This window comes from Harpia harpyja, chromosome 1 (genome assembly GCF_026419915.1).
Source record: "Harpia harpyja isolate bHarHar1 chromosome 1, bHarHar1 primary haplotype, whole genome shotgun sequence".
NCBI lineage: Eukaryota > Metazoa > Chordata > Aves > Accipitriformes > Accipitridae > Harpia > Harpia harpyja.
Window position 1 is genome coordinate 100,626,147 of NC_068940.1, and position 12,493 is coordinate 100,638,639.

General features: G+C 44.1%; 1 protein-coding gene across 5 annotated transcripts in view; it reads right to left on the reverse strand.

Moving 5' to 3' along the window:
- The window catches only part of DPP6 (dipeptidyl peptidase like 6), a 577,844-nt gene that overhangs the window by 256,597 nt on the left and 308,754 nt on the right, over positions 1 to 12,493 (reverse strand). The window contains exon 1 of one of the 5 annotated variants that reach the window (XM_052806941.1): positions 8,151 to 8,600. The exons of the other annotated variants lie outside the window; for them this stretch is intronic. Within the exon in view, the coding sequence (XP_052662901.1) occupies positions 8,151 to 8,207 (57 nt within the window). The 5' untranslated portion in view covers positions 8,208 to 8,600. Of the gene's footprint in view, positions 1 to 8,150; positions 8,601 to 12,493 lie in introns of those variants that run through there. 5 annotated transcript variants of the gene reach the window in all.

The following is a 12,493-nucleotide window of genomic DNA, read 5'->3' on the forward strand; positions in this document are numbered from 1 at the left end:
ACCTTTACTCTAGCAGCAGTAAGGGCACAGGCAGTCAGGGCACTCAGGGATGGGTAATACAAGGGATAATGAGGGAAGCAGAGCCCTTTCCCTGGGCAAGAGGAGGACCTTAACCCTTTTCTTCTTCTTGTTCTTCTGAGAATCTTCCCTGGCAAAGACAACTGCTGCTTTTTCCCCACTGCACCCCACATGTGACAGAATAGAAGTCAGTGTCTTTAGTTAATGTGTTATTTAAGTACTTATTTTGAAGGCAGGGTATTTCTGAAGAGACACAGGGTATCTCTCTCCACAACTTCCACAACTTTTGTCAGGGCTTTCTCTCTACAGGTACCAGGCTCTGGAGTTCAGCCTTGGCTCATAGCCTCATCCTGACTTTCAGGAAGATGCTCTCCATCAACCTCGTGGGTCCCGAACTTCAGCATCTAGCTTTGACTTCTGAAAGGTTTTGGTTTTACCCTTAACCACACATATCCCTGGCTCGTCATCCCCCCATCTACTTTTCCATTTCATCTCTATGGCTCCTAATTACACTGCAGTATTCCTATTGAAAGAAACTGAATCACTCCTTCTTGGAAAAGGTCTCTCCGCATTATGCAACAGAGCGCTGAAATACGCATCTCTATCTTACCTCAAACTATAAAATTTCTTCAAGTTCCCAAAATCTTAGAATCAGATACAATCCCAAAATTCTATGCATTATCTTTCTCTCATTTGCAAGTTATACTATCCACTTATAACTATCCAAAGTCCTGAAAGGATTTACCTTTATCTTGATCTTTTTCTGCTGAAATTCTTATTCATATCTAAGTCTTCAGAATGAGTTTTGTCTTTCGGGTTTTCTCCTATCACCCTTTCCCCACATTCTCTAAACATCAAGGAGTACATCTCTCTGATATCTCAGGTACTTGTGCAGCCTGAGTTACTACAGCATCCCAGAACTTCATATTTCATGTACTTATCCTCAGGAGAACCCCAGGTAATTTTTTTTTTTCCCAACCTAAGGTGACAATGGACTATATCAGCAGAAGAGCAGCTGCTGACAGCCACTGAGGACCTAAGTCTAACACCCTTGCTCAAAACCACAATGGAAGTCTGCAGCACAAGAAGCACTAAGTTCCATGCTCCAACCACCGCGCAGTCACTCAAAGCCACCTGACAAACCCACTCAAACTTTGCTTTTAAATCAGAAGTTGATACTAACTCACCTGTCCATTCTTGATCACCTTCATTGATTTCAAATATAGGTTCCTTTCCGAATTCCTGTTTAACAAGGGGTTTGTAAACTTGCTCAAGGCACTCCCTGACTTCTGCAGTGAGTTCTTCTCCACATCTGCAGCAGCCCTTTGGAGAAGGAGTGCACTCAGCTTCCCTGTTCTGTTGCTGCCAGCACTCTCCTTTCTCTGAATCTATTTCACTTACTTAAATCCCACTTAAGAATCAGAGAAGGCAGGATGGAAGGACAAAAGAAAGGATGAAAGGAAGGAAAAAAGAAAGGGCAACAGAACAAAAGACGTGAATGCAAAACATACAGAATAAACTACATAAATAATAGATATTACTGTACTCTACATTATCTAAAAAGTGCTACCTTCTCTCACATAGTCCAAACTGACAATGATTCACCACAACTTAATGCATGAGAAAGATCATAAAGAAGCAGCATTAAAGGCATAAGAACTGAAAGCAGGTAAAACCATTGTTCATGAAATGACTGTAGCAATGCATAGCACTGCTAATGGACCACAATGGGAATGAAGCATCGGATGCTCTAAGATAAGAGTTAAAAAAAACCAACCTAAGAATATTTTTTTCTTGTATAGTTCAAACACACTCTTATGACTCCTGGATAACTGGTGAACTTTAGAAACAAATTATTCTGTCTTGATCCAACAGCAAAAGAAAGACTTAATGAGAAAGACTGCAGCACAATGTATCCTTGCTAGGAATGGAAGGAGCAGCAGTCAACCAACACCATCCTAAGGACAAGTGGCAGAGCACATCCCACTTGACCTGTCAAGGTATAGCCAGAGTGTAAAGCATACACAATCTCAAGCAGCATCCTATGGAAGTATACCAACCCCTAGAAGCGGTGTGCTTGGAAGATAACCAACCATAATGCAGTCTTACAAATCTGAGGTCTTCCAGAAGCACCTCCATTTCAGTACTGAACACCAAAAAAGCTTTTCTGCAGCCTTCTCCTTTTGAGACTCCAGTTTTAAGCCAAATGTACTCCTTTCCATCTCTGTCTCCCCCTCCCCATTGCTTAGCTGCCTGCATTCCTTGCAGCCAATTAACAGCTTGAAAAGACTGCCAGTTTGATGCAATTTCATGTTCTTGAATACAGTGTTCTCAGGAGCACTATTAAGGAAATTTAATCTCTTGAGAAATAGATCAGTTACCATTAACAGAATGAAACACAAATGTTCTCTGTGACTTCCTGGGGAAAGCCTGTGTTGGGTCAACAATAAGATATGTAATTTACAGAGTTGTTATCAAGAAAAAAAACTATTGTCTCATATCAACAATTTTATTTTTAAAAATTATCCACTTAAAACAACTAACCCTAAACAGTTCCATTAAAACTAAAAAAACCCCTTTGTTTTCTATTCAAGTCAGAGTCAGGTTTCTCCTCTTTCCCTTCTCTTTGGCAGGCACATTCCAAAAGTGGACACTGCTGCCTGATTTCTGCACAGCTGTAATAATCAGAGCCAGAATACTGCAGCAAGTCAGTGAGAATGAGGGATTCTCACAAGCAGGGACTCACCTTTGGGATATGACAGTTTTCAACTCCAGCCAAGACCGTAGGAGCTCTGCTATCACAAGTCACTGAGATAATACGCTAAATTAGCTCATCTCCTGGGAGACTCACTCCCACCTGTTCAACAGCTCCAGGCCAAGCTCCTTTCAGCCCACTGTTGAATCTCGGTACCGCAGAGGTATGTCACGGTGCTCTTCAATCCCTCTGCGTGGATTTTACGCCACTGGGGTGCTGCAGTGGGGAGTCTGACTGTGCCAGCTAACGGCACCATAAATCAGGGCTTTCTTGTAACACACTCACAGCTCAGTCTGCTTCCAAACATAAAGTTACAGTGTCTAATCTTGAACCTTGCTAAGAAAACATAGAGGATTCAGTAATGGCTCTTTGTGGTCTAGCATATACCAGGGATGGTACTGACAAATAAAAGGACAAAGTCCCTTCCCTATTTTGACAGGTAAAATTCACAACTTATAATATGTGCCTCAACCTGCTGTACACTACATCCTGTTTACAATGTGATGGGATCCCACACTCTTTGGAGCAACTTTGTATTGCTCATGTGATGTAACGAGGCTTTAGTGTCCTGATAGAGAATCAGGATTGTTGCAGTCTTTAGAGAATCAGGATTGTTGCAGTCTTTCAGGTAAAGCATGTTGAACTAACCAAGAGATTTGGCACCCAGGGATGATGATTTTCTGGACAGCACTCAGGTGAGCAGAGCAGATCTGGAATGATTTTAAGTCATAACACGCAGGGAAAAAAAAAAAAAAGAAAAAAGAAAAAAAAAGAACATTTAAGAATACCTTCAGATCACATGAAGTTACATTTATTTAACCACATCCCCCCATCCCTACTAAAGACATGCAGGGTGCATCTAGTACTTTTTTTTTTTGTTCAGTTCAGAACTGCACTACTGACACTCAGTTGTACCCATCTACCATGCTCTAACTCACATTTTATAGTGGCCTCAGAGCACACAAACTGATTTCCTTTTGAATAAAGCTAAGTGAGAAGATGCTGTTCAACCACTAATGGACATTCACATCAGTCTGGAACTAGCTTGAAATAAACCCCTGTCCAAAATGGGTATTTGGGTCCTCAATACCATCTCTCTCACCCTCATGGGGTGGGTCCACACTACTTCCCAGTGTAAGCACACCCATCTTTTTTTAGTTTAATCTACTCTGGGAACGAAGTAACAGCATAGGACTCAGCTCACATCGGCTGAGGATATTTATGACCTTGAAGGAAGACAGCAGGGCACCCAGGGTTTGACACCCCTTGCTACAGGCATCCCAGAATTACCTGAATTATAACTATGTAGCGGAAAAGCCTGCATAATGCACCTAAAGTGCACCCTTTTTTTTTCTTATTTGGGTAAATTTACTCAAATAGAGGCACATTTCAGCATAGTATATTAGATACTCCAACTGTACTCACTCTTCAAGATACTACATGCTATTTCTGTGAAGTACAGAGTGGCAGGGGAATATTAGGAGCATGAAATATTAATCTTTCCATCATTTTAGTCCTGAGTCTGGCCTAGGTTTTCCAAGTTAAATGTGTTCTCTCTCCACCTGAAGACACCTATTATTTGGAATTCCATCTGTTCTGTAAAATTCAAAATTGATTACCTTAATGACAGCTAATAGGCAGAACTGTTCTATTGATCTGACTCCACTCCTCCACAGAGACCATTTCAATAAAAGGCAACCCTCAAGCTATTTTGCCTCCTTACTTAATTTTTGGTCTTTTACATGGAGCTGCATGCAAACAATCATTAACAACCTTGTCTAGGACAAGTGAACATTTCAGAGCAGGATCTCACTCCCTGTAAGTCAATGACAGTTCTTCTCTATACAGCAAAAGAAATGGGAACAATAATTTATTGTGAGTGTTCAAGTATCCAATTAACCAATCAACCCTATAAATGTTTTATAAAAGGTGTTCTTTGAGAATCTGCGATCCTGTTATCCTTGATATGCTGACTAATTTTTTAAAATACTTAAAAGTCTCATTTTAGCATTATGCATATTACGACATTTCCATAAAAACCCAGCCTCTTTACTTTTATGTATGACTGTAGAGCTATTTGCATCCCCAAAGGCCATTAAAAGTAATAAGAATTGGGCTAAACTAAGATAACAAATTTACAGGCTTATGTTAAAACACAAAGATCTTCAGCCAGTGTAAATTACTAAAGCACACTGACCCAGTACTTGATCTGTTGTTGCTATTTTCTTCTCCTTTTTTAACGGAAAAGTGGTTTTAATGGTATATTCACACATCCAGCTAACAATCCCCAGGACAGGGAACAAGATTCACTCGTCCTCTTGAGCCAGATCCCAAGTTTATTAGCGTCTGCAGGCTTTTCTACGGACTTCTGAGCATTGGGTCTAGCAGAAAGCCAGCTGTAATCATTGTACACTGCATGGTATCCAACTCCAACCATTCGAATGAGAAACCATAGCTGTGTCAAAAGCACCTAAGCGTACAGAGGCAACCACATTCAACTTACATCTTGATCAAGCAATCACAACTTGACCGTAAGAGACGGTATTATATATCACTTGCAGAATGTTTTCTGTACATGATGCCCAAACGACTTAAAGTTCAGATTCATGCAACAGATAAGCAAGGAGATAAATGATTAAAATTCTGAATAATTTAACTGGCATGAAGGTGAGCAACACTGCTTATCAGAAAGAAACTGTATAGAAACAGTTTTAATTAACAAAGGGAAGAAAGGGATGCTTATTGCCTGGCTTCAAGCAGGTAAGGCAGCGCATTGCTTATCTCCACATCCCAATCATTTTCTAATTATTATAATTTTTGTAAATCTCAAGACAGAACATGCCTTCATTTGCATATAGACACACAGGTCTAAATTAGATTTTTAAATTTATGCCCACAAAGCTTCTGCAGATGTTTTCAAACTTTCTCCACCCTCTTCCTGCAGTGTCTTTTCATGCCCAGCTTCTCTTTGGGTTAGCGTGGTAGGACACAGCATAGACTTAAGCCAACTGTGTCATTTGCCTGCCTCTGGATCCAGGGAATGCCACAGCAAGGAATATGGAAAAGGGACGGACACAATCTCTTACGACAGCAGCAGCTGCTTCTGAAAAAGACTCAGTCCTCTACAGGCAGACTAGCACTTTGCCTTCAATTTTCTCCCAGCTACAATTTTCAGTTTCTTGATCAGTTTTAAGCAAGGAAAAAATCTCAGCAATTCTTGATATGCACATGCCTGGAAATAGAATTTCATCTGGAAATAGAATTTGGATAGAGCCTTTTTTCAGTTATGAGCTGTTTTGAATAAAATAAAGGTTTGGATCTGCTTTTGGTGATGGAAGATAAAAGTGCACTCAAATCGATGGACACAGATTGGATTCGACTCCCCACTGTCAAGCCATTTTACTAACAATGTACTGTGAAAACAAAAAAAAAATTATGGGAGTGAGCAAAGTTGCTTACAGACTCAAACATTAATATTCATCTATATCATTGATATTTATATATGCTTGATATTTCTATTTCATGCTCACACTAGGGCAGAGCTGAGACTCTGAAAGCATGTACTTTCAGAATATTTAAGCGTACCATATGGGTATAATTGCAACTCAATCAGTTATAGAATATATTCTATCAAGGCTCTGCATAGTACTGAAGACCTCTTCTGGGCATTTTATACTTCATATGGGAAGAGCCAAGTAGCAAAGACATGGCATGCCAGTAGCAAAACAGCATTAGGCAGGTAATACTACTTGAAACAAAACCACTGCTCCTTTATAAAAGGCAACCGACTTACACTTCTTGACTTACAAAACGTGACACTTTTACACAGCTTTAAGGAGGAGGAGGGGACAGCCCCACAGCTCTCTTTGTTCAGAAAATGCACTTACACACCCCTGCCTCCCAGAAACACAGCGAGACTAATTTTAATCTGCAGCAAACAGTGACAAAAATACATATTCCAAAAGCAATGGGCAGAGAAGCAGAGAAGCCCGACAGATGTGAGGTTAGATGAAGGCACAGTTTCTTTACCCTCAGTATCAAAGTTGTTTTCTTCTTGTTTTCACTGAACCACTGAGCCTGCTTTGGCCATTAGTAAAATGTCACCCTGAAAATGCAGATTATATGATGCTACTTTTGGTGCTTAGTGTCTTCCCATGCTTTTCTCTTCCCCAGTTCCCTAAAATAAAGCACAAAGAAAAAAAAGAAAAACAACGTGCAAGGCGCTCAGCCTACCAAGTCAGGAAGAACTATTTTAAGAATTAATTTGTGCCCTGAGAGATCTGTTTAAATTATCCTCCCGTGCTGTCCTAACCAAAGATTAAAGCGGTGAACTTCCACTGTCTTAAGGAGACGATGAAAATTGAAGAACTGGAGCGTACGGGCTCCTCCGCGGTCCCCCCGGGCACAGGGCCGAGCACGGGGAGGGGAAGCTGGTGCCGAGGAGGATGGAGCTGCTGATCTGCCGGTGCGCCAGGAGCCCACGAACCTTTGCCATCCTCAGCTGGAGCTCCGAGATCGCAACCAGACTTTCCCTTATGCCACCACTTTTTAACTATGCCTATCCTTTACAGCTGACGATATGTCCCCTTTTTCTGCCACCCACTGCTTTTTTGACAGGGAAAGTTTTGACTTCATTCTGTCCTGGTAAGTGCAGTCAGATAGGAATACCCTCTAAAAACCAGGCATGACAGAGAAAATTAAGTCTTTAACTTTCTACCTCTACAGAAACACATAAAGCGCCAACCAAGAGAAATAAATGAATCCAGTTCAGATATGGTGTGAGCACTGCAATTTTCCCCAAAGTCAGTGGGACTTATACCTACTTACAGCTGCTTTTTGCCCCCCTGCCCCCCCATCACTGCTTGCACATGCACAGCCTGAGCACACACTGTACTCTGAAGTGTCCCTCCAAGAAAATGTCAGGCAAAAAAAAAAACCCCAAAATCCCTGAAAGTACATGACAAAGTAAGAACCTGAAACCCACTTTTGCAATTTTATATCCACCTGCAGAGGGGTTGTTAAAAAGCCTTACTCCCTTCCTCCAGCGAGAAGGGGCCTCCGTCCCGACATCCTGCCCCCCCCCCCCCCGAAAGAAACAAGTTACAGAGCAAACCTCTACAGCCTTCAGCAAAAGGCACAGGCTGTTAAAAATAGCACAATTTCAGCTTCCCCCCCACCCCAGCCTCTACACGCACCGAGAAAGCAGACCTTGAACCCAGCTACACAGTACTTTCCTCCTACCACTGACTGGTGACTCTGTTGACAATTTTAGGAATGCACACCAAGAAGATAAAAAAATAATAATAATCGTACAAGAAACACAGAGCTATACAATGCAAATCTGTATTTGTTTGAAATTGAGGAAAATAAGCATTACCTGTTCTTGTTGTTGGGCTTGTTTCCCTGATGCATTTTGCTCCTTGGCTGTAGTCATGCTCACCTATTTGTGCCCACTGCAGTGGCAAACAGGATTTTACAATGTGTGTGTGTGTGTGTAAGCTTGTCTGCGTGTGTTCAGACATACACGCGCGCGCACACACACACACACAAAGACTAAAGGGATAAGGATGAGTAACTAGTCCATCACTTAATCACCAGCTGAGAAATTTCCCACCCCCACAAAAAGAAATAAATAAAAATGCAATGTAAAAAAGCACTAGTCTAGCTGTCTTCCCCCTTGAGCCTCTAAAATAAAAGCAGAAGCAGGAGCAGAGAGAAGGATGCTGTGGGGGCTTCTTCAATTAGCAACAGCCTCTGCAATCGTCACAGAAACAATGATAACTGCTTGGCAACCAGCAACTGGCAGCTCGGAGCCGGGAGGCAGCGATGTGGTCCTCGCTCCCCACCTCCACGGCGGCAGCTGCGCATGCACCGGCCGCCTGGTAGCACAATGTGCTGCTCGCTGGCGATGTGCAGAGCCCCAGCTCGGTAATCATCTCCCCTCCCGCAGCTGAGGGAAAAGGGGCCGTAGGCACCCAGCACTCGGGAATTAAATCCCGCATTCCCCGCCATGCCGGCGACGGGAGTCCTGCGGATGCGGAGTTTCTGGCAGACGCGCTCTTGGCTTCTCCCAACTCGCGGAGGTTTCAATGCTCCGGCGGTCCCCGGCTATGCCAAGGGCAGCCTCTGCCCCGCTGCCAGGGCAAATTTGGAGGATGCAGTTTGCGCTCCCAGGGAAGCAGGTTCCCACCGATGGGACGCGGAGAGCACCGACGCTCCCCGGGAAGCTGCTTGCCTCACTGCCAAAGGGTGGCACGTTCACCAGGGTAAAACACGTCCCCAGCCTCCCCCGGCCCTCTCCATGTCCCCGATGCGACAGGGGCCACTTCGCATGTCTCATACCGTGGCTGCCTCCTGCGCGCTTGCAGCTGCCATGTAGGTCACGTTGCAGGGGGACACGCCAGCGTGCGCTGCCTGCTCCGCTCCACGCTGCCGTAGCTCGATCCCTGCGGCCTCCCTGCCATAACGGAGATCTCTCCAACACGGCGGAGCTGTCGAACGAGCCTTCCTAGCCCACTCGCCCACCTTGCTGCCGGCACAGGGTGACGTGGGGTGTGCCTGAGCATGAGGCATAAAGCAAGTACCACTCTCCGGTAACTCTCAAGGGACCTTACAGAGTTGGGCAAAACTTAGAGCAGCATGAAGGTTGTTCAATATTTGCTCGGGACTGATGCAAGCCCTAGCTCACCTCAACATCAGGTGACATGAAACTGCCATGTTGCTGCTTTTCCTCTCCTCACCTCCTTCCCAGCACGCCCAACGTACTGGGCTGGATGGAGCCCAGAGCTCGCCTCTGTGCTGTTGCGCTGTATAAAGTTAGATGTTTTCTTACCCACGTGATACTGCTGAGTCTGCAGATAACCAGCTAAGGAAAGGGAACATCAAAGTATTTATCTGACAAGGAAGCGATTATGCCCCATTTGATCCTCAATTTTACAGCACAGGTTTTTTTATACAAGGTCACATCCAGCCGGAACCACAACTCCGCTAGAGGCAACGTCTCCTTACACCTGGGATAAATTTGATCCTTGGTTCAGGGACAGATCAACGGCAGGCCAAGATTTCCTAGAGATTATCTACTAGCCACCACTCAGACTGCCTAAGCATTTCTCCATTTTCAGCATTATATATCACATCAGTTCATAGAAACTATGACACAAAATATCTGCAACACGGAATCGTGCTGGTAGGAAACTGGACAACCCTGCCTGGTCCCAGGCACCAGAATCCAGGCAACAGCTCAGTAAAAAAAAAAAGGGAATAGCACCTCTCTAATAAGAAGCAATAATTTACATTTAAATCTAACAGCCTGTGTCAACCTCTTACTGGGTTATACTATGACACAGTCCCAGCTTACTTTGCAATTTCATCTTTTTAGTCCCAATAGTTTTGTCACAGTATTTTGTATATATTTATAGTGAGGTTATTCTTGCTTATACTTTTTTTCCCAGCTGTCAGAACAGAATTGCTTTCAAGGTCTTATATAAGTGGATCAGTCTGAATTTTCCAGTGGGCTTGCTCTATATTTCTACCTGTTGTGGGTAGTAATGAAGGCTTGCTTTACTCCGCAGTTTCGCTATTTTTCTTTCCAAGAGGAATTCAAACAAAACAAAACTCTATTTGGGGGTTTCTTACTTCCTTACAGTACCTCCTGGAAATTTCTGCAAAACAGATCCCTTTAAAAACGTAGACCATTTGCTGCATCCCTGACCCCTCTGTACTTACTCTGGCAATCACTGAACTTAACTGCACTGTTACTGAAAATAAATATATTTGTACATGTCTATTTACCCCTGCATGCCCTCTCCATGCGTATTCAATTCTTTCACAGTTAACAATTTAAGACACAGTTTTCACTAGTTTTCTGGAAATGGCCACTCTTCCTTACAATGTAGATTTTTCTCCACTAAGCTTGTTGTTGGACACCTAAGAAGTAAATTGTGCTAATTTGTCCAGCAGTTAGCTATGCAAATGCATATGGCTTAGCCTCATTACATAGGTGCATTATGATGCTGACTGTTCTCGCTGCACCTCCCAATGTTTTGGCACAGCTACCCTGGTGTTATTGAAATGCCTTGATCTCTCTGCCTGGGGGTACCTCTCTGTCACCCCTGACCTGCGCAGGGGGTTTCATCCCTTTACATGGCCACAAGCTGCTGCTCACTGCCAGGAGGACATGGAAGCAGGGGACAGTCATGTCCTCCAGCTCTCTGCCACCCTCCTTCCTTGATCAAAGGGGTTCAGATGTTGCCAGACACCTCCTGGGGAGATGCTAGAGGAGGAAGCAGTGGCCATTGCCATTCAGAAATACTCATTACTAACAGGCACAGTATAAACTGCCATCCATCCTAAGCTCTGTGCTATGTTAGGGTACCAACTTTATTGCTTGGCTGAGTCATCACTTACGAAAGATTAATACACCCCTATCACAGGACAAGAATCAGTATCTGCCAATCTCAGCAGCTCCCAGGCAGAAGGATTTATACAGACAGTCCCATTTAGGGCGTTGCAGGAGGCACTGGCCTGATAAGGACCCTGGGAATATGACCTTCCCATCCATCCCACCGCAGAGCATCCCAGCTGATCATAGGAATACAGGCAGCACATTTTTCCTCCCCACCAGGTTTGAAGATGCATCAGGCTGTTCATCCCCTACCACCCATCACTTGCAACAGGTCTGTCTCCACTGGCTGCCTGGGCTATGTGCAGGGTCTATCTCCAGGCTCACTCCCCGCCTCACAAGCTGCGCTCCCATCATGAGCATCCTCCATTAATCCATGTAGTCCACACCGTGCCACCACTGGGACAGCTCAGGAGCACCACTATGAGCACAGACAGCTCTCCCTGTCAACCAAGATGCATGTTCAAAATGCCAGCTACGACCACGTGAATGGCAACCCCACTCTTGACATCAATTAGCTCCTCCAGCACCATGGCAGGACAGACAGCCATTTCCCTCCCATCAGGAGAGGAACCAGTGACAGGTGAAAGGAACTGTTCCCAGCTTCTCAACTCATCTTCACCCAGAGTGCTTATTTCAACAAGCTCATGCAGCGCTGCAGTAAGACAGACAATTTTTAATTACCTTGTAACAAATTAGTCACACATGTCCTAGAGCCTTTCCTGTTAAAAGGGAAGTGCGTCGTTCTCCTGAGACTGGCAGAAACAGGATTGTGGTCTGGGTTCATTCTCAAAATGCTCCTTGGAGTTCTTGGAAAGCACATCTACCACCACCACAAAGCTCCCTTCATGCTCAAAAGATTGTTGCAAGCCTTGCACATTACAAATGCAAAATAATGCTGCAATGGCTCTGAAAGACAAGGTGGACTAAAACCTTAAAAAGTCATAGCCATGAAGACCTATGAACTCTTAGAAGCTAAACGACAATAACCATTGTTTATCACCACACATTACAGCAACGCGTGCTAGGGAAAGAAAGTTTGTTATTGCTCCCAAACATTTTTAAGCAGATCAGTTTACTAAGACCATCCTTGATCCTGCCCCTCCATGTAGGTAGAGGTCTCTGCTGTCCATGGATGCAGAGCAGCCCCTGCATGGGAAGCAGCAATGGGTTCTCAGGAGTTAGTGCAGAACATTCTCATCCCCTGCATGTTACAGAGAGGCCAGATCCAACAGCAGCCTGGGCTCGCAGGGAGCCCTCCAGCTGCACACATCTGTTCAAGGGAGTATAGACTGAGCAAAGGCAGTAATAAGCCTGCA